Below are 21392 nucleotides of genomic sequence, written 5' to 3' on the forward strand. Positions count from 1 at the left end.
GCCAGCATCACGTACCACGTCTTTTCCAAAGTAATTATATTGTGCAATAGGATGCGCCAACGTTTCGGGGCTATGATGCCCCTTTGGCAAGGCAAAATTAACAGTGCAAACAAGCACTGTTAATTTTGCCTTGACAAAGGGGCGTCAAAGACCCTCTGAAGTGTCTTCTTCTTCTGCTGGTTTGTACATTCACTGAGTGGCACCAGGGGCGGATGCTTGGTTGAAGAGAGTGCTGGCCCACGCCATTTGGTGTGTGCGTGTGTATATAGAAAAAGGAAGAGCTACTCTATACACATAGATCTGATTGTACAGTATTTAGATAAAAGTGTAAAATGATTTACAGGCATATTATTTTCTCTTCATTCAGGAAGTGACTTATTGACTTTACCTGTGTAGAGTTACAATGTAATAAAGTGACATTTTGGTACTTATGTATTATCTGGGCTCCCATGTTAAATGCACCCCATTTTTTCATACCCCTACTATCCAACTACGCATGGAGTTGATTTTATATAGTGTGGCGAGCGCAGCGGGCCACCGTGCCCGAAGCGTGGCGAGAGGACGCGGTCTCATAAGAAAAACGGGAGCCCAGATATTACATAAGTACCGACATTTTTTACCATTCATTTTACTGTGAAGATGAGGCAGCTGAACCAGTTGTAGTCAAGTAGCAAAGTCGATATAAGAGCATTATCTGAAAATTCCCATAACAAGTCAAACAAGGGACACATGTTAAAACAATCGTTTATATTTAATAGGGAAAATAGTTTGAGCCTGAGTTCTAGTACTTGTCTCCTTGGAAATGGGAAACATGAAGCATGGAATTTAGTTCTAGACACAGAACACTTGAGTCACCCATTTGAAACTTTCCTGCCTGCTAGACAAATTGATGCAGTAATTGTGTGCCATTTCTTTCTTTTTTTGTTTTCCAACTGTTATCTGTAGTTTAAAGCAAAACAGAGGGGGTCACTATTGCAAACTACTTAACATCCCCATATAATACTGAAAAAGTCGGTCATAGGGGGTCATTCAGGGTGATTCGCAAGGCTGCGAATTCGCAGCCTTGCGAGTCCACCAAACCCCGCCCGGAGCTATCGGCCAGCGCAATAGAATCAGGCTGATCGATGCCAGAGCTGATGTCACACACCCTCCCTTAAAACTTCTGGGTATGTCAGCGGTTTCCCGGAGGCGGCAAGAAAACAGCTGGTTGCCACCCACAAACTTTAGCAACAATGCGGGGGATTATGTATCTCCCCCCCCCCCCCCCCAGTATGCGGTGGATTAATTGGTATTGTAGTTCTAAAACAAAACCAATGTCCAATAAATGACGCACACACCTAGAAGAATCAAACTTGAATGCATACTACAATCCTTAACCATACTTACCTATAGGGTCAACCGTAAGCCTGTCCTCTTCTCCAGTAGAAATCCTTAGGGTACCTGTGAAAGGAAATTATACTCACCAGCTCCTCCGGCATTGATCGCGTCTTCTTCGTTCTACAAAAAGTATGTGCAACCCATACTTTTTGTACTAGATTGCATCGCATCTAGTACAAAGCACACAGAGGACATTGCACCGTGTTAGGGCACCTTAATAGAGCAACCACAGTAGGGTGGGCACAATAATTGCCTTCTGGTGTGCTCAGTCTACATAAACAAGATTCCATCAAGTAGGAGGAGTTAATTTACTAATCAGGAAAGCGCGTCATTACGCAAGCACATATGTTTATTTACTCATGGCATTCCTGATTGTAAGGTGCTACTTAATAGTTTAGCCATGCCAAAATGACCATAACCTGCATCAAATCTCAGAAAGTGAAACTACATATAGTTACAAATTAATCATAAATACTGCACAGAGCACATACAAAATACACATATAAGGGAGCAAGTTCAATGTTCAATGGAACCACAGAATACTGTATCGGAAGTAATTAAATGTAGTGGATCAAAGTTTTCACATCCTTCATATACAGTTAAGATGCTAATTGCAGTTATCTATTTAAAAAGAATGTTGACAGCAGAATTCCTGCATTATTTAACCCCTTCCCGACATTTGACGTACATTTACGTCATGGTCGGGAAGCACTTCCCGACACATGGCGTAAATGTACGTCATGGATTTAAACTGTCACCGCGTCTATAGACGCGGTGACAGTTTCAACATGTCTGCTGTCCCTGACAGCAGACATGTCCGTGCATGCCCCGGGGGGGCTGCGATGCCGCCCCCCCGTCGGCGATCGCTGTGATTGGCTGTTCAGTGTGAACAGCCATTCACAGCGTTTTCCTGTGTCACCGGCGAATAACGTTCGCCGGTGACACGGGATCAGAGGTGATTGGTGCTGTAAAGTACAGCACCAATCACCGCGGGGTGTAAGGGTGACACTGGTGTCACCCCACCTCACCCCGCCCGCCCCCAAAGGCCGTGATTGGTCCGTCGGACCGACGGACCAATCACAGCCAAGGAGGGAGATTTAAACTAACGGTGACTGCACTGCAGACGCCATTCCGGTCTGGAAAGCGTGCAGTGCGGTCACCGTACCCCCCTGCCGCCATACTGACCAGAAATACTTGCTGCAATACTTACCTGATCGCTGCTGATTGCTTCCTGGATCCTGTGCAATAATTGTGCCATACTGTGATATTGTGCTGCTGCACTGTATTAGTATTAGCTAGATAGATAGAGAGATAGATAGAGATAGATAGAGAGAGATAGAGAGAGAGAGATAGAGAGAGATAGAGAGAGATAGAGAGAGATAGAGAGAGATAGAGAGAGATAGAGAGAGATAGAGAGAGAGATAGTGTCAGAGAGTGCTATATTTTGTGCTGCTGCAGTGTGATCTAGTTATAGATAGAGAGAGAGAGATAGAGAGAGAGAGATAGAGAGAGAGGCCTACTGACAGAGTGCTATATTTTGTGCTGCTGCAGTGTGATAGTTATAGAGAGATAGAGAGAGATAGAGAGAGAGAGATAGAGAGAGATAGAGAGAGATAGTGACAGATTGTGCTATATATTTTTTATATAACTGACTGCTGCCCCCTCCTTTTGTGCTGATCAGTATAAATTAACTGATCAGTAACTTTTTGGGGGCGCAGGTTTTTTTTTATATATAGATATACCTGTGAGTGCTGCTGCTGCAGTGTCATAGAGTGTTAGATAGTGTTAGATAGTGAGAGATAGAGAGATAGAGAGAGATAGTGATAGAGAGTGCTAAATTTTGTGTCTGCTGTCCCCGCCTTTTGTGCTGATCACTATATCTGAGGTGATCAGCAACTTTTTTGGGGGTACAGAGGTTTTTTTTTTTTTATATATACCTGTCAGTTGCACCAAAGGTTGTGCACCTGCTGCACCTCACTGGTAATCAGTGTCGCATCACTGATCACCTTTTTTTTTTGTGTGTGTGCTGTGGGGTATTTTTTTAATTTTTTTTTTTACACACACTGTGATTTTGTGGGTGTCCTGTGGCCGCTGTGCGCTGATCAGTGACGTACATCACTGATCATCTCTTTCGGCACAGGGTTGATCTATTTTTTTTTTTTTTTTTGATCAAATTCCTGTTGCCTTTGAGCGCTGTTCAGTGACAGACGTTACTGACCAACATCTGTGCTCAATTTTTGGCGCAGGACCTTTTTTTTTTTAACCCCTTCCTTTTTTTTTTTTTTTTTAACCCCTTCATTTTTTTTTTTTTTTATTGGTATAAAGTATTTTTTTTTTTTTCTGCACCACATACACACTACACACTACATACCCCCCGGATTGAAATAAAGTTTGTGCCCCCCCCTACACTATACACGTGTTGAAACATTTCACTACCGGTAACACAAAAATAAAAATGGCATCCCAAATGTCCTCCCAAATGTCCTCCCAAATGTCCTCCCAATCATCCAGGAGAATGTATTCAGTGGAGGAGGCATATGCCATGCTTGCTTCTGACTCTGACACAGCCAGTGATGCAAGCGGGGAATTTGAAGGATTTGCCTTAAGCTCCTCTTCCTCCTCTGCTGATGAGGGACCCCCTCAAAGACGCCCCCGTAGATCAGCTGAGATTCCCCCCCCAATAATTGATCTAGTATGGACCCCACCACCAGACAATTTTGAGCCCCAGGTTCCTGAGTTTTTGGCCATGCCAGGAATCCAATTTGATTCCACAGGTCTCAGAGAAATTGACTTTTTCAAATTATTTTTCTCTGATGATTTTATAAATTTAATGGTGGACCAAACTAATTTATATGCCCAGCAGTTTATTGCTCAAAACCCCACGTCATCATTTGCTAGGTGGACCCCTGTAGATGCAGTAGAGATGATGACGTTTTGGGGTCTGGTGTTTCATATGGGCATAGTAAAAAAGCCAGAAATTAGGCAATATTGGAGTACAGATGTTCTGTACAGTACTCCATTTTACCGTATGGCCATGCCCCGGACTCGATTTGAGACAATTCTTAAATTCATACATTACACCGATAATGCACAGTGCCCACCCAGAGATGATCCCACCTTTGACCGGCTATTCAAAGTCAGGCCGGTCATTGATCATTTCAGTGCCAAATTTGAAGAGGTGTACATCCCTGAAAAATTTATTTGTATCGACGAGTCCCTTATACATTTTAAAGGAAGGGTTAAATTCCGCCAGTACCTTCCCAGTAAGAGGGCAAGGTATGGCATAAAAATGTATAAACTGTGTGAAAGCACCTCAGGGTACACCCACAGGTTTAGGGTTTATGAAGGGAAGGATTCAAGAATTCAACCGCCAGAATGCCCCCCCTCCCTCGTAGGTGTTAGTGGGAAAATTGTCTGGGATTTAGTGCACCCCTTCCTGGATAAAGGTTATCACCTCTATGTGGATAACTTTTACACTAGCATCCCCCTGTTTAAGGCCCTTGGTTCAAGAGGTACAGCAGCTTGCGGTACTGTGCGCAAGAACCAAAGAGGCCTCCCAAAAACGCACATTGCCCAAGTAATGAGAAGGGGTGAAAGCAGGGGAATATGCACCGAAAATATGTTGTTGGTCAAATATAAGGACAAGAGGGATGTCCTTATACTGACAACAATTCACGGAGACAGTACCACCTCCGTCCCTGTACGAGGTACCAGTACCCACACCTCAAAACCTAATTGTATCCTGGATTACAATAGGTACATGGGCGGAGTGGATCTTTCAGATCAGGTACTGAAGCCGTACAGTGCCCTGCGGAAAACAAAAATCTGGTACAAGAAGGTGGCCGTGTATATCATCCAGATGGCACTGTATAACGCTTACGTGCTATTCCGTTCTACCGGCCAGAGGGGGACATTTATGCACTTTCAAGAGGAAGTCATAAAGGGCCTAATATTTGGGAACCAGCAGGCAGAGGGCCCCAGTACTTCTAGTACTGGCCCCCGTATTGTACCAGGGCAGCATTTTCCTGATGAAATCCCCTCCACTGGAAAAAAGGGCAGGACACAAAAAAGGTGCAAAGTTTGCTATAAAAAGGGAATAAGAAAGCAAACTATTTTCCAGTGTGACACTTGCCCCGACAAACCCGGCCTATGTATAAAGGAGTGTTTTAAATTATACCACACATCTATGGAATATTAGGTTCATAATTTCACCGTGCTTCGGGGGTCTTGCTAATGCCACATAGCACCCACCATTCATTCCACCAGAATCTGAGCCGCAAAATCCAAAAATCACTCCTTCCCTTCTGAGTCCTGCCATGCACCCAACTGGTATTTTTTGGTCACATGTGAGGCATTGCCGTACTCGGGAGATATTGGGGCACAGATTTTGGGGTGCTTTTTCTCCTTCATACCTTCTGAAAATGAAAAATTTTGAGCCAGAACTGCATTTTTGTGTAAAAAATGTAATTTTTCTTTTTCACTGCCCACTTGTATCAAAATTGGTGAAACCCCTGGGGGTTTTAAATGTACACTATACCCCTAGATGAATTCCCTGAGGGGTGTAGTTTTCAAAATGGGGTGACTTGTGGGGGGGTTCCACTGTATTGGTGCTTGGGGGGTCTTGCTAATGCGACATAGCACCCACCAAAATTCCACCAGAATTTGTGCTGCAAACTCCAAATATCACTCCTTCCCTTCTGAGTCCTGCCACTTTTTGGTCACACATGAGGCATTGCCGTACTCGGGAGAAATTGGGGCACAGATTTTGGGGTGCTTTGTCTCCTTCATTCCTTGTGAAAATGAAATATTTTGAGCCAGAACTGCATTTTTGTGTAAAAAAATGTAATTTTTCATTTTCACTGCCCACTTGTATCAAAATTGGTGAAACCCCTGGGGGTTTGAAATGTACACTATACCCCTAGATGAATTCCCTGAGGGGTGTAGTTTGCAAAATGGGGTGACTTGTGGGGGGGTTCCACTGTATTGGTGCAACATAGCACCCACCATTCATTCCACCAGAATCTGTGCTGCAAAATCCAAAAATCACTCCTTCCCTTCTGAGTCCTGCCATGCACCCAACTGGTATTTTTTGGTCACATGTGAGGCATTGCCGTACTCGGGAGAAATTGGGGCACAGATTTTGGGGTGCTTTTTCTCCTTCATACCTTCTGAAAATGAAAAATTTTGAGCCAGAACTGCATTTTTGTGTAAAAAATGTAATTTTTCTTTTTCACTGCCCACTTGTATCAAAATTGGTGAAACCCCTGGGGGTTTTAAATGTACACTATACCCCTAGATGAATTCCCTGAGGGGTGTAGTTTGCAAAATGGGGTGACTTGTGGGGGGGTTCCACTGTATTGGTGCTTGGGGGGTCTTGCTAATGCGACATAGCACCCACCAAAATTCCACCAGAATCTGAGCCACAAAATCCAAAAATCACTCCTTCCGTTCTGAGTCCTGCCATGCACCCAACTGGTATTTTTTGGTCACATGTGAGGCATTGCCGTACTCGGAAGAAATTGGGGCACATATTTTGGGGTGCTTTTTCTCCTTCATACCTTCTGAAAATGAAAAATTTTGAGCCAGAACTGCATTTTTGTGTAAAAAATGTAATTTTTCATGTTCACTGCCCACTTGTATCAAAATTGGTGAAACCCCTGGGGGTTTGAAATGTACACTATACCCCTAGATGAATTCCCTGAGGGGTGTAGTTTGCAAAATGGGGTGACTTGTGGGGGGGTTCCACTGTATTGGTGCTTGGGGGGTCTTGCTAATGCGACATAGCACCCACCAAAATTCCACCAGAATCTGAGCCACAAAATCCAAAAATCACTCCTTCCGTTCTGAGTCCTGCCATGCACCCAACTGGTATTTTTTGGTCACATGTGAGGCATTGCCGTACTCGGAAGAAATTGGGGCACATATTTTGGGGTGCTTTTTCTCCTTCATACCTTCTGAAAATGAAAAATTGTGAGCCAGAACTGCATTTTTGTGTAAAAAAATGTAATTTTTCATTTTCACTGCCCACTTGTATCAAAATTGGTGAAACCCCTGGGGGTTTGAAATGTACACTATACCCCTAGATGAATTCCCTGAGGGGTGTACTTTGCAAAATGGGGTGACTTGTGGGGGGGTTCCACTGTATTGGTGCTTGGGGGGTCTTGCTAATGCGACATAGCACCCACCAAAATTCCACCAGAATCTGAGCTGCAAAATCCAAAAATCACTCCTTCCCTTCTGAGTCCTGCCATGCACCCAACTGGTATTTTTTGGTCACATGTGAGGCATTGCCGTACTCGGGAGAAATTGGGGCACAGATTTTGGGGTGCTTTTTCTCCTTCATACCTTCTGAAAATGAAAAATTTTGAGCCAGAACTGCATTTTTGTGTAAAAAATGTAATTTTTCTTTTTCACTGCCCACTTGTATCAAAATTGGTGAAACCCCTGGGGGTTTTAAATGTACACTATACCCCTAGATGAATTCCCTGAGGGGTGTAGTTTTCAAAATGGGGTGACTTGTGGGGGGGTTCCACTGTATTGGTGCTTGGGGGGTCTTGCTAATGCGACATAGCACCCACCAAAATTCCACCAGAATCTGAGCCGCAAAATCCAAAAATCACTCCTTCCGTTCTGAGTCCTGCCATGCACCCAACTGGTATTTTTTGGTCACATGTGAGGCATTGCCGTACTCGGAAGAAATTGGGGCACATATTTTGGGGTGCTTTTTCTCCTTCATACCTTCTGAAAATGAAAAATTGTGAGCCAGAACTGCATTTTTGTGTAAAAAAATGTAATTTTTCATTTTCACTGCCCACTTGTATCAAAATTGGTGAAACCCCTGGGGGTTTGAAATGTACACTATACCCCTAGATGAATTCCCTGAGGGGTGTACTTTGCAAAATGGGGTGACTTGTGGGGGGGTTCCACTGTATTGGTGCAACATAGCACCCACCATTCATTCCACCAGAATCTGTGCTGCAAAATCCAAAAATCACTCCTTCCCTTCTGAGTCCTGCCATGCACCCAACTGGTATTTTTTGGTCACATGTGAGGCATTGCCGTACTCGGGAGAAATTGGGGCACAGATTTTGGGGTGCTTTTTCTCCTTCATACCTTCTGAAAATGAAAAATTTTGAGCCAGAACTGCATTTTTGTGTAAAAAAATGTAATTTTTCATTTTCACTGCCCACTTGTATCAAAATTGGTGAAACCCCTGGGGGTTTGAAATGTACACTATACCCCTAGATGAATACCCTGAGGGGTGTAGTTTGCAAAATGGGGTGACTTGTGGGGGGGTTCCACTGTATTGGTGCTTGGGGGGTCTTGCTAATGCGACATAGCACCCACCAAAATTCCACCAGAATCTGAGCCGCAAAATCCAAAAATCACTCCTTCCGTTCTGAGTCCTGCCATGCACCCAACTGGTATTTTTTGGTCACATGTGAGGCATTGCCGTACTCGGAAGAAATTGGGGCACATATTTTGGGGTGCTTTTTCTCCTTCATACCTTCTGAAAATGAAAAATTGTGAGCCAGAACTGCATTTTTGTGTAAAAAAATGTAATTTTTCATTTTCACTGCCCACTTGTATCAAAATTGGTGAAACCCCTGGGGGTTTGAAATGTACACTATACCCCTAGATGAATTCCCTGAGGGGTGTACTTTGCAAAATGGGGTGACTTGTGGGGGGGTTCCACTGTATTGGTGCAACATAGCACCCACCATTCATTCCACCAGAATCTGTGCTGCAAAATCCAAAAATCACTCCTTCCCTTCTGAGTCCTGCCATGCACCCAACTGGTATTTTTTGGTCACATGTGAGGCATTGCCGTACTCGGGAGAAATTGGGGCACAGATTTTGGGGTGCTTTTTCTCCTTCATACCTTCTGAAAATGAAAAATTTTGAGCCAGAACTGCATTTTTGTGTAAAAAAATGTAATTTTTCATTTTCACTGCCCACTTGTATCAAAATTGGTGAAACCCCTGGGGGTTTGAAATGTACACTATACCCCTAGCTGAATTCCCTGAGGGGTGTAGTTTGCAAAATGGGGTCACTTGTGGGGGGGTTCCTAACTTTTAGCATGTTATGGTGCCTAGAAACCTACATGGTGCCTAAAAAATAATCTCATAAAAAGGAGGCTCCAAAATCAAGTAGGTGCTCCTTCTATTATGAAGCCTGTGGTTTGGTCACCGTGCACACTAGGGCCACATATAGGATATTTATGAAAACAAAAGAATTGGGGGAATCAATTTTTAGTCACATTTCTCTAGTAAAATGTACTGTGTTCCTTAGAAAAATGTATTAAAATTGCAAATCTGCAAAAAAAAAGAAATTTTGAAATTTCACCTACACTTTGTTTTAATTCCTGTGAAACACCTAAAGGGTTAACAAACTTCCAAAATGCTGTTTTGAATACTGTGAGGGGTGCAGTTTTTGAAATGGCATCATTTATGGGGGTGTCTCACATACAAGTCCCTCAAAGTCACATCAGAACTGAACTGGTCCCTAAAAAAATCAGTGTTTGAAATTTTCTTGAAAATTTGAGAATTTGCTATTCATATTGTAAGCCTCCTAGTGTCCCAAAAAATTAAAAGGAAGTTGAAATAATGATGTCAACATAAAGTAGACATATGGTCTATGTTAGTTATTCACTATTTTGAGTGGTAAGATTATTTGTCTCACAAGCAGAAAATTTAACATTTTGCAAATCGCTAAATTTTCCATTTTTTCACGATATTTTGGTATTTTTCACAAAAAAACACAGACTGTATCGACGAAAATTTACCACTAACTTGAAGTACAATGTGTCACGAAAAAACAATCTCAAAATCACTGGGATAAGTAAAAGCAAAAAAAAGTTATCCCCACTTAAGTGAGACATGTCAGAATTGAAAAAAAGGGCTCTGTCAGGAAGGCAAAAACAGGCTCTGTCAGGAAGGGGTTAAATGTGATTAATTACAGCTTATTCATTTAGAGGTAGGCGTCATAGTGGTAGTATCTGTAGCTTAAACTGCAAACTAATCTGCTTTCCTTTTGCTTTCTCTTTGTGTAGAATTCTGAAGCAATATAGTCATCCTAACATTGTCAAACTAATTGGAGTCTGTACGCAGAAACATCCAATTTACATTGTCATGGAGCTGGTACAGGGTGAGTATTATGCTGTCCTGGTTTTGTCACGTGCAATGCAATGTGACACTAACTAACCTATGATTAGTACATAGTTACATAAATACACCAGAGCTTATAGGTGCACTGTATGCATACCTCCCAACTGTCCCTCTAAACGCGGGAACTTCCCGATTTTCGGGTACGTTCCCGCATCCCTCCCGTGGCCGGCAGTGTCCCGCTGCGGGGGGGGGGGGGCAAGTTGGGAATCCCCCCCCCAATCTCACAGAATGGAGCGTCTATTTGCGGCTGAAAAAAAAATATATAAAGCACTGAAAATTCTTGTCAATCATTACACAACATGCAATAAAATGACTGAGATATTGGTATTGGGAACACTGGCATCCCCACTGCTGGGACACAGAGCGAATCCTCCGTAAGGGATGTTAAATGTTAATTTCAGCTACACATTGGGGCACCTGTAGGATGTACAGTTGCACTGATCTCTCTGCCCCAGGCTGTATGTGGCCACGCCTCCACAATTAGGCCGCACCCCCTACAGAACTCGAGCCAGGCTGTCTACACAATATAGATTTTATAAGACCTCTCTTATGGTTAGTTTTGTATATATTTTATTTATACTAATAAGTGTCCTTTTAGTTTCCTTTAATGCAAATACTAAAGTACTCCAAGAATCTATCTGAGATACCACTTGGAACTTTGGTACCAAAGGTTTGGATCCTTAGATTTAGGATTGGAGTTGTCGTAAATTTCTGTCTAAGTGCAAATGTAAAATGTGCTTGAAAATTTCATGTAGAGCGTTGACCACAAACATGAGAATTAATCAGTTCTCCATAGATAGAATGTAAATAACTGGAGCAGATATGGCAGGATTACGACAGGAGTTGTGGCCTCATTGGTAGTATAAAAGATGGGTCAAAACATGGGGGCCAATTCAGACTTGGCAACATGTAAACACCGCCCGGCCGAAACGACAGCCCCCCCTTGCATCTGAATATCCTCGCTAGCATGTGAGTGGATGTGTAGGCAAACATGTCCCCTCACATGTGGACGAACGGGAAAGGAATCATTTGATACTAGACTGACTTTTTTTCCGGGCCGCTATCCGCCTAATTAGTGGTGGGTTCCAACAATACTGCATCCCATACCTGTAACAATTCATCTGTGTTGTTGGAACTTCATGATGTTTGACCCATTGAGTGCCAAGTGTATTTTTCAAAATAGAGTTAAAATTTGGCAAGCAACCTTTTTTATTCATCATAATGACCTTTAATGTTTACCTTATTTCAGAAATATAATCTTTTTTTTATACAACATTTTTTATTTTCATTTCTATATAACAAATGTGATTGTTGCTGGCAATTTTAGCGGATATTTAAAAAATCTCATACAGAGATGTTGGCATTCAAAGGGTTAAAAAAAATTGTTGAAACCTTGTCCATTAAAGCGCAACAGAATAAGCTTCGCTATATAAGAAACTGTTAATAAATAAATAATAAATAGTGTGTCTATGGTTTTATTTTTCCCAATATATCCCCCCCAGTGGTTATCTTATGTCACTACAATATGCTTCTTCAGCATGTTTTAATCAAACTTAGCACTGGTATGTTATTATTTTGTGCTACTGTAGGTGGAGACTTTTTGACATTCTTGCGGAATGAAGGCCCGAGAATGAAGACAAAGGAGCTTATCAGGATGTCCGAGAATGCTGCGGCTGGAATGGAGTACTTGGAAAGTAAACGTTGTATTCACAGGTACTGGACAGGGTGATATTGCAATGTTATCTCTCAAATATATGCGTCGTATCCTTCCAAAAAACTAGTAAAACTTGTATTTATAGGCATTATACAAAACTACGTTATGTGAGGATAAAAAGAAAAAAAAATATATATATATATATATTTTGAATTCCGCACTCCCAGCCAGCATTGAAAAATAATATGGGGTGCTCCTTTAAGGCAACACAGTGTGTCCCAAATGTAGAGCAGGGTAGGATATGGTTAATCCAATAAGGGCACTCACCAGAGTCTCATCATGAAAGGTTTATTGGTACATTACCAGTCAAAAAAGCGGTGTAGGTCTACGTTTCGGCCACCAGGTGGCCTTTCTCAAGACACATCAGCAGTTGACGTCTTCACAGCACAAAAGTCAGGATATCCTGACTCTTGTGCTGTGAAGACGTCAACTGCTGATGTGTCTTGAGAAAGGCCACCTGGTGGCCGAAACGTAGACCTACACCGCTTTTTTGACTGGTAATGTACCAATAAACCTTTCATGATGAGACTCTGGTGAGTGCCCTTATTGGATTAACCATATCCTACCCTGCTCTCTCTCTCTCTCTCTCTCTCTCTATATATATATATATATATATATATATATATATATTTTAACAGAAACAGAAGTTTAAACTAGCTATAATCGATACAAACCTTAAAGGGATTTTATGATAAACATGGTTTTGTCTTGAAATATAATGTTGTGGTATGTAGTCAATATTTTAATACTGGACAGTGCGTCAAACTTAATCCTTTGAGTGACAACATCTCTGAGAGATGTGTAAAATATCCACTAAAATGCCAGCATCGCTCACATTTGTTATATAAATTCAAATAAAAATTATTGTATAAAAAATGATTATATTTCCTATATAAGCAAGAAGGCACTTTTTAGTTCTGCACAGGATGTTTAACCCAAGTGGTCAAATATTTAGAATTTTTGGGGTTCAGATTTTATTTAGAAACCAACTTCTTAAAATGTGAGTGTGGTGGGTGTGATTTATCTCATCACCCATATAATTCTAGTGGTTAGTGGTGCTCCCAAAATCAGAAAAAAAGGTTATTTATACAAGTAGAATAGAAAACTCTTTTTTGGGGCACTTATGAATGATGAACAAAAAATTTTGTTTGACAATTTTAACACCTATTTTGAAAATTCCACTTGGCTCTCAAAGGGTTAAAGCTGCACTGCCTGTCCGCCTTATCCCTACACACACACACACACACACACACACACACACACACACACACACACACCCTACTACAACTACTGTTGGTTTGTTTATTTCAAGTGGACAGTGGAGCCGGATGTCTTTTTTTCAGGCTGGTGCTGTATCCTATTGTTTTTTTGCTGGGGGCAGACTCCAGGCTACTGGAGTCTGCCAACTTTGTGGGAGCCCCCAGGTGAACCATTATGATGTGACAGATATGTTGGCCTAAATCAGCATTTTTAGTAAAGCAAAAAACACACAACTAGGCAAAACCATGTTGCACTGCAGGTAAGGCAGCTGCAACATGTGCAGAGAGATTTAGATTTGGGTGAAGTGTGTTCAAACTGAAATCTAAATTGCAGTGTAAGTATAAAGCAGCCAGTTTTTACCCTGCACATAACAATATAATCCACAAGGGGGAGTGTGGGAATAAGAATAAGGTCCATAGGCTCCAGGGCATACTTAAATATGGGGAAGGGTTCTGATTCATAGGCTTAAGGTGCCCATAGACGGTCCGTTCCCGGACCGTCCGTTTTGTACTATGCGATGCGCGCTCCCGCGCATCACATAGTACGGTACAAAAAGTATGGGCTGCACATACTTTTTGTACTAGCTAAACTTCGCATCGGATCGCATTGCATGCACACCGCATGCACTAGGCATGCGATCCGATGCGAAGTGTGCTAATTAAGACCCAAACGGATCCGTTTAACGGACCGTGTATGGGCCCCTTTACAATCATGTGGAGGATAACCTTTTGGACCCTTTGCTCATGGCCATAAAAGAGGTTCTGAAGATTTCTGACACAATTACATTTCCTGCTTCTCTGCAGTTGGAAGATGATATTATCGATGACTTGGCCCAATCCAGATCATAAGGTCCAGTTATGTAATTTCATGTTAACACTTTCAGACTGGCGATAGTTCAAAGTGGGAATCCCCACTGCTAGTGGATTCTTCCATCTCCAAACTGTGCAAAATGATGACCATTCCAGTTCTAGAGTCTTTCTGTTTGAGATAGCTCTGATCACAAGCTGGAATGCACTCTGATTCCAACCCTTGACCCCATCTCGGTCTCCATCTGAGTAAATAAGATGATACAAAAATGAGTGCACTTGCTCTGCGATGGGCAGTAGTTTGGTTATCCTGCACTTTGACTTAATGATCTGGTCAAGCTTATACCTGAATCTGCTTCTTATCTGGTCCAATTGGCTATGGACACCCCTTTGCTTTGTTCCAGGGTCAACCTCTGGGATTTCCTGGCAAGCCAAAGCAGATTCTAAGCGGTCTTTGGAGCCCTTCACTATTTCCAGTGGTGACCTCTTCAGGCCAATATTGGATAAGGTCGTTACCCTATTCACTTGGGGAAAGAGCTCTTTACTCTGTTCCTCATCTCCCAAGGAGCTGATAATATGTGGTTCCAGGGGTCATTCTTCCTTGACCAATGTGGGGATACTGTGATGGGTGCCCATCTGCTTAGGTTTTGGGCTTTCTGACATCTTTTGATGCCTGGGTGAAAAGTATCCTCTCTGTGGGTTACAGGGTAGACCTGTTGGTCCTTCCTCCTCATAATTTCTTCAATACAGGTGTTCTTGTATCTCGACAGAAGCATCATGCTCTGGGGAAGGCTGTGTCTTCTCTTCACAGGTGATGTGATTCCAGTCCCTGCAACACAAGAGACAGGATGTTTAAATCTATTTGTGGTTCCCAAGCTGGATGGTTCGGATACCTATTCTTAATCTGAAATTTGCATAATGTTCATTTAAGACTGAGGTTTGGAGTCATTCTTCCACAATGGAGGAAATATTCTTATTATCCATGTACATTAGGGAGGCTTATCTCCACATTCCCTTTTTGGAGCCTGACCAATACCTACTGCAGTTTGTGTTATGGAATGCTCATGATCAATTCAGGGCTGATGGCGGTCATGGTGGCACATCTCCAATTACTGGGTGTCACCATTGTCCTGTATCTTGATAACTTTTTTAGATAGAGTGGGAGTACGCAAGGAGGCATAATCTGTATCCTGCAATGCTGAAGACATGACGCACAGCCATCATCAGAAGACACAGCAACTACTTCTGGCTAAGTTCCGATTGCAACTGCCTGTACTGTAAGGGAGGATACTGCAGGACCGTTTAGCCTAAGGTAGGGCTAGATAGAGATAGTTGACCACAGTCCCTACGATAAGTGTAGAAGTGGACCAACAATATTGGCTCCTCTGTTCTCGCAAAAAGTCTTTAAAAAGGCTGTTCATGTTGCTTTTATTACACTGGTTTTATTATATTTATTGACACTGTAATTGCTTTCTATAATCTTTTTATTTATCTCAATACTGTCCGGCTATACTAGCTGTACTCAGTACTATTTTTATGGAAAATTTGTTTCAGGAGCTCTGGGAGGTATTTACAAAAACGTACATTGATATATAGATAGAAGGGAAAAAAAGTGTGTGTGTGTGTATATGTGTATAAATATATACTTGTATATATATCCCATTCACTTTATTACCTTGAATAAAGGGGCGTGCCAGCTCCAAAACATTGGTCTGCTTATTTGAATCCACCGATTTTTCTGAAAATTCATCAGAGGGCCATCTCTGTTCCATCTCTCTAGATAGATAGATAGATAGATAGATAGATAGATAGATAGATAGATAGATAGATAGAAAGCACTCAAGAAGAGCTTTAAAATAAAACTTATTTTAGGGAAAGTACTTTTTGGCCCAGGACAGGTTCATATTTAATTGGAGATTCAGGAACCCAGTTGCTGCTGAAAAATAGCACTGGCTGTACTTATGGCTTATTACCCCACATACTGAGCAGCTCACCCCAATTATGCAATATACTGTACCCTTTTTTGCTTTTATGTGCACATTTAGTTGCGTGATGTTACAGTTGTCTTTCTTGTCTGTTCTTTTTTTCAGCATTGTGCCGTGCTCCGTGATCTTCAGATTTTTATGCACTGTGTCCTTAATGTACATCAGTCATTTATACCTCCTATGGCTTCATGGGACCTCATTTGGCTTCTGTTTCTTCTCAGGTCATATGTTTCTTCCAGTCAGATATTTTGAGCCTCTGACTTCATTTAATCTCAAGTATCTTGTGTGGAAAATGATCTTCCTCCTTGCTATTGCGTTGACTAGGAGGGTTTCAGAGATGAATGCTCTGTTTTGTCATTTCCCTTTCTAGTTTTTCATTACAACAGAACAGTGCTTCTTACGTGACTGTTGAAGGTAGTTTCTCTGTTTCACATATATTAGCCAATACTCTGATTTTTGTCCAGTTATGACTCATCCTTTGAGCATGATCTTTGGGTTTGGGTTGTGCCCTTTGTTTGCCGTACTTCTGATATTTGGATGACTTGTTTATCTTCTATGATATGCACTAGGGCTTGATTGCCTTGAAAGCTATAGTTCCTTGGTGAGCTTGTGCTGTCATTCGAAAGGGTTTCATTGCTGTTTTTTTTAGAGATGTGCAGGCTCTGATTTACTCAGATTTACTCTGATTTCAAAGCAGGATCTTATTGCCAATCAACTGTCAACAACTGTCATGTGATTTGGGATAGCCAATAAGATCCTGCTTTGAAATCAGAGTAAGTCAGAGTAAATCAGAGCCTGCACATATCTAGTTTTTTTCCGGATTATAGTTCATTCCACTTGGTCAGTGGTTGACTCTTGATCTACATGCCCTGGTGCACTGATGCCTCTGTGGACCAACTGTGCAGTGCTACCACCAGTCAGTTTGACACCTTTCTGTCTGGGGATGGGAATTTTGGATGAAAGGTGATCTGTCTTGCTAGAGTGCACTCCTTCCTATGAGCACTGCTTTAGAACATTCCTGGTGTCCCATTGTCTTTCAGTTGTTGTACTTACCAGGAATATTTGTACTTGCCATGTAATTCCAGTGTCCATAGGGGACACTGTATGCCCTCCCAGCACTGCTATGTTTGTTGTTGTGTATACCTGTTTGACTATTGTCTGCTGCCTTTTGTGTCCCTTTGTTTACATTTGGTGTGATGTCTGTGTTTACTTTTGGTTTGGTTTGGGGTTCCTTTTCTGTTTTCAGTCTTGGACTTGGTTAAATTTGTCAGTCAGGCAGGGTATAGATGAGCAGGAGCGCAGTCACAATCATTAAGTGTTAAGGCACCACCTATTATTATTTATACCCTAGAGTCCCAGTGTCCCCCTTGTAATTGGAGAAATAGATTTTACTGGTACATAAAAAAAAACTGTTGTGGATATGAGCATTAGCTTGCTGAGCGAACAATGGATAATGTTCCCTCTAGAGTTATATTTGGAGCACTCTCTGGAAATGCATGTAGAGACAAAAGGTGAGGCAACAACAGCTAAACCTCATCACTTATAGTCAGACACTGCCTAGAGCTGGGGCCACACCACAACTAATAACACCACAGAGAGAAGAGCCAGGGAATGCATACCTGGGGTACCTTGAGCTCTTATGATCAGATGACCAGTCCAGGAAGTGCAGAGACGATGGAGCTTAGCAGCACTGAGAAGGGGTTTGCAAGCAGGAGAAATATGAAGAGGAAACACATAAGGGCACTGCCTGGGGGCTTGTAAATAACAGGTTAGAGGGTTTTCATGCAAGGAAGATCTGTGCAGGTGGCACTGGTTTATATATATATATTAGAGATGTGCAGCGGCCACTTTTTCGGGTTTTGGTTTTGGATCTGGATCTCCCTTCGTGTTTTGGATCTGGATTGGTTTTGGCAAAACCACCCTTGTGGGTTTTGGTTTTGGATCTGGATTTTTATGAAAAAAATGCTAAAAATGGCTAAAATAACAGAATTTGGGCCTGTTTTTGCCCCTAAAGTATTATTAACCTCAATAACATTAGTTTCCACTCATTTCTAGTCAATTTTGATCACTTCACAGCTTACAAAATTGTTTTAATTTACTGTAGTTGGGCCAAAAGGGTATACCAAGGTAGCTGGATGACTAAGCTAAGCGACAGCAGTCGGCATCACATACATGTGGACCTTACACTTCCAACCTGGCAGAGCGGCACTGCAGGGGCAGACAGGGTGGCAGTTTAATAAACTATCCCAAAAAAAGAGAAATGCTCCAAACAGCAAATACAAAGAGGTATCGGCCTTGTCATGACTGGTGGTAGCAGCTTCAGCACTCCCACTATTTCCTCCTCCATCATCCTCCAAAAATGTGTTTTTATTTTATTTATTACTTTTATTTATTTTTCTTACTTTACACTGGACACAGCCTGTCACACTGGACACAGCCCCTTGGACACTGGACACTGCCCCTGGACACTGCCCCTGGACACTGGACACAGCCTGTCACCCTGGACACAGCCCCTGGACAATGGACACAGCCTCTGGACACAGCTCCTGTACACTGGACACAGCCGTCACACTGGACACAGCCCCTGGACAATGGACACAGCCGTCACACTGGACACAGCCTCTGGACACCGCCCATGGACACAGCTCCTGTACACTGGACAATGGATATATGTCACGCTGGACACTGGATATATGCCATCACACAATGGTTAGATGTCACACTGGACACAGGATATATGTCATCACACTGGACACAGGATATATGTCGTCACACTGGACACTGGATATATGTCGTCACACTGGACACAGGATATATGTCGTCACACTGTACACAGGATATATGTCGTCACACTGGACACTGGATATATGTCGTGAGTGACTCGTGACACTGGACAATGGATAAGATATAGGCCGTCCCACTGGACACAGCCCCTTGTATTACTGCAGCCCCTGTACACAGTGTACTACTCAGCAGCACTGCAGCCCCTGCGTGTGAGCACTGCAGCACTGAGTTAGTTAGTTAAATCCCAAAAAGCACAGGGTTCAGGGCTAAATAAATCACAACACAGGGCTTAGGGCTAAATAAATCACAACAGGGCACAGGCCACAGGACAGCCCCTGGACAGTGGACACTGCAGCCCCTGCGTGTGAGCACTGCAGCACCTAGTTAGTTAAATCACACTACAGGGCTCAGGCCTATAAACAGTCACTGACTCTCAATACAAGTCTACAACACAGGGCAGTGAGGGCACAGGGCAGGTCACGGAGCACAGCACAGGGCAGTGAGGGCACAGGGCAGGTCACGGAGCACAGCACAGGGCAGTGAGGGCACAGGGCAGGTCACGGAGCACAGCACAGAACGGAGCACATGGCACGGCACACAGCACAGGGCAGTGAGGGCACAGGGCAGGTCACGGAGCACAGCACAGAGCACATGGCACAGAGCACAGCACAGGGCACACGGAGCTTCCCAACCACCCTCTTCCCTCTCCAAGATTGGAGTGAAGATGGCGGGGCGCGCGTGCGTCTTTTATAAGATCCCGCTCCCGTGAGAATCCGACAGCGCGATGATGACGTTCAGCCTCGTTATTGGTCTGGAATTCAGGCGGGAACTCCCGAGCCGACTCGGATCTGACCCGGATCCCCGATGTTCGGATCTCGGGGAACCGGACCCGCTCATCTCTAATATATATATATATATATGTGTGTATGTTGTATAAAGTAGCTGGCCCTGATACCCGCCAGTTCTCTCACCAGCCTTTGACCTCTCTGCACGTCGCTGGTACAAGCAAGATAAACATTAACACAGTATTGTCCCTTATGATTATTCCTTCTGCCCCCACCATGCCACCTTTGCCATTAAAAAGTGTGTGTGTGTGTGTGTGTGGGGGGGGGGGGGGGTAATTGAATGTGACTCTTTACATTTTTCTTTACAAACGTATCCTCTTAGGACCATTGCCATTCTTAAATGTTGCTTAGGGGGACATAGGCAGCAGAAATATCTGTCCAATCTGGTGTAATCAGAGCAAGGGCAGCAATGTCTCAGAAACAAATACTGAACCTGCTGTTTGTAGTATTTGACTTTAATCGGCACAGCTGTATTTATGAGATATAAGAGGTGTGGACCTCAATGTGTTTTATTACATTTGGCAACCAAACATAAGAGACGGCAGTTGTGAAAATCAACTATCACAGAGCTGTCACTTATGATTATGATGCACTATCTAACCTGATCATAGTAAATTTCTTTGAGCAGTATATGGAAAATCCTCCATAAAAGTCTTGGATGTACACATTAAGTTACTAGATATAAGTAAAATTAAGATTGCCCAACAAATTCCATAGCTGCTTTGTATTATTTGGCGTGTCTAAACTAATAAGAATGTGTGCCTACAGCAATATGACATGATTGGAGGATCTGCCCATTCTGAATAGGCGGGTTCAGTTGGTGTACCATAAATTCCTTAAACAATATTTTATGGAAGGGTTATTTCAGGTAAAATTCTTATGACACTTCTGTATGAAGGCAGTTATCAATTCTCCAATTTTATGTGTACAGTATTTCATAGCAAAGAAAATGAAGCAGCACACTGGTACTTTATTATATTTGCATTTCTGTTGGTTTAGATAACAATACATTGTGTGGTTTACAACTGACCATTTATTATTTTCATAATGGATATTTGACTTTATGCCATTTCTGCAATACTTCTATCTACAACAGGAGCCTTTCAGAGGCAGGTCCATCATTGCAGGCTCTAGAACACAATCCTTTAACTAGGACTGGTTGATGCATAGTACCCTGCTAAATCTTACTCCAACCTTACCCTGCAATTCATTTTTCTAATTTACTGTGAATATAAGATCACCATGCATTGATAGTCATTACAGATTTTCTGCCAGCGGTGGCACGGCATCTTATAGGGCAAAGGTCATTTATTTGATCTGTGTATGCAGGCAATTTTTTGGAAAATTATTCAACACGAGTTTAGCATCCAATTATTGTTTCAGCCTCAGGACCTGATTAAAGGTTCCAGGTGCCATAGGCTAATTCACATGTAGCTCCCCTTGTAATCACAGGT

At 42.5% G+C, this 21392-nt stretch overlaps 1 protein-coding gene across 2 annotated transcripts in view; it reads left to right on the forward strand.

Moving 5' to 3' along the window:
• The window catches only part of MAN2A2 (mannosidase alpha class 2A member 2), a 280528-nt gene that overhangs the window by 69670 nt on the left and 189466 nt on the right, over nt 1-21392 (forward strand). For both annotated transcript variants that reach the window (XM_083184113.1, XM_083184110.1), the window contains exons 15-16: nt 10430-10524; nt 12134-12257. In XM_083184113.1, coding sequence (XP_083040239.1) covers nt 10430-10524; nt 12134-12257 — 219 coding nt within the window. The remainder of the gene's footprint in view (nt 1-10429; nt 10525-12133; nt 12258-21392) is intronic.

The sequence above is a fragment of the Crinia signifera genome, chromosome 4 (assembly GCF_055691185.1).
Source record: "Crinia signifera chromosome 4, ASM5569118v1, whole genome shotgun sequence".
NCBI lineage: Eukaryota > Metazoa > Chordata > Amphibia > Anura > Myobatrachidae > Crinia > Crinia signifera.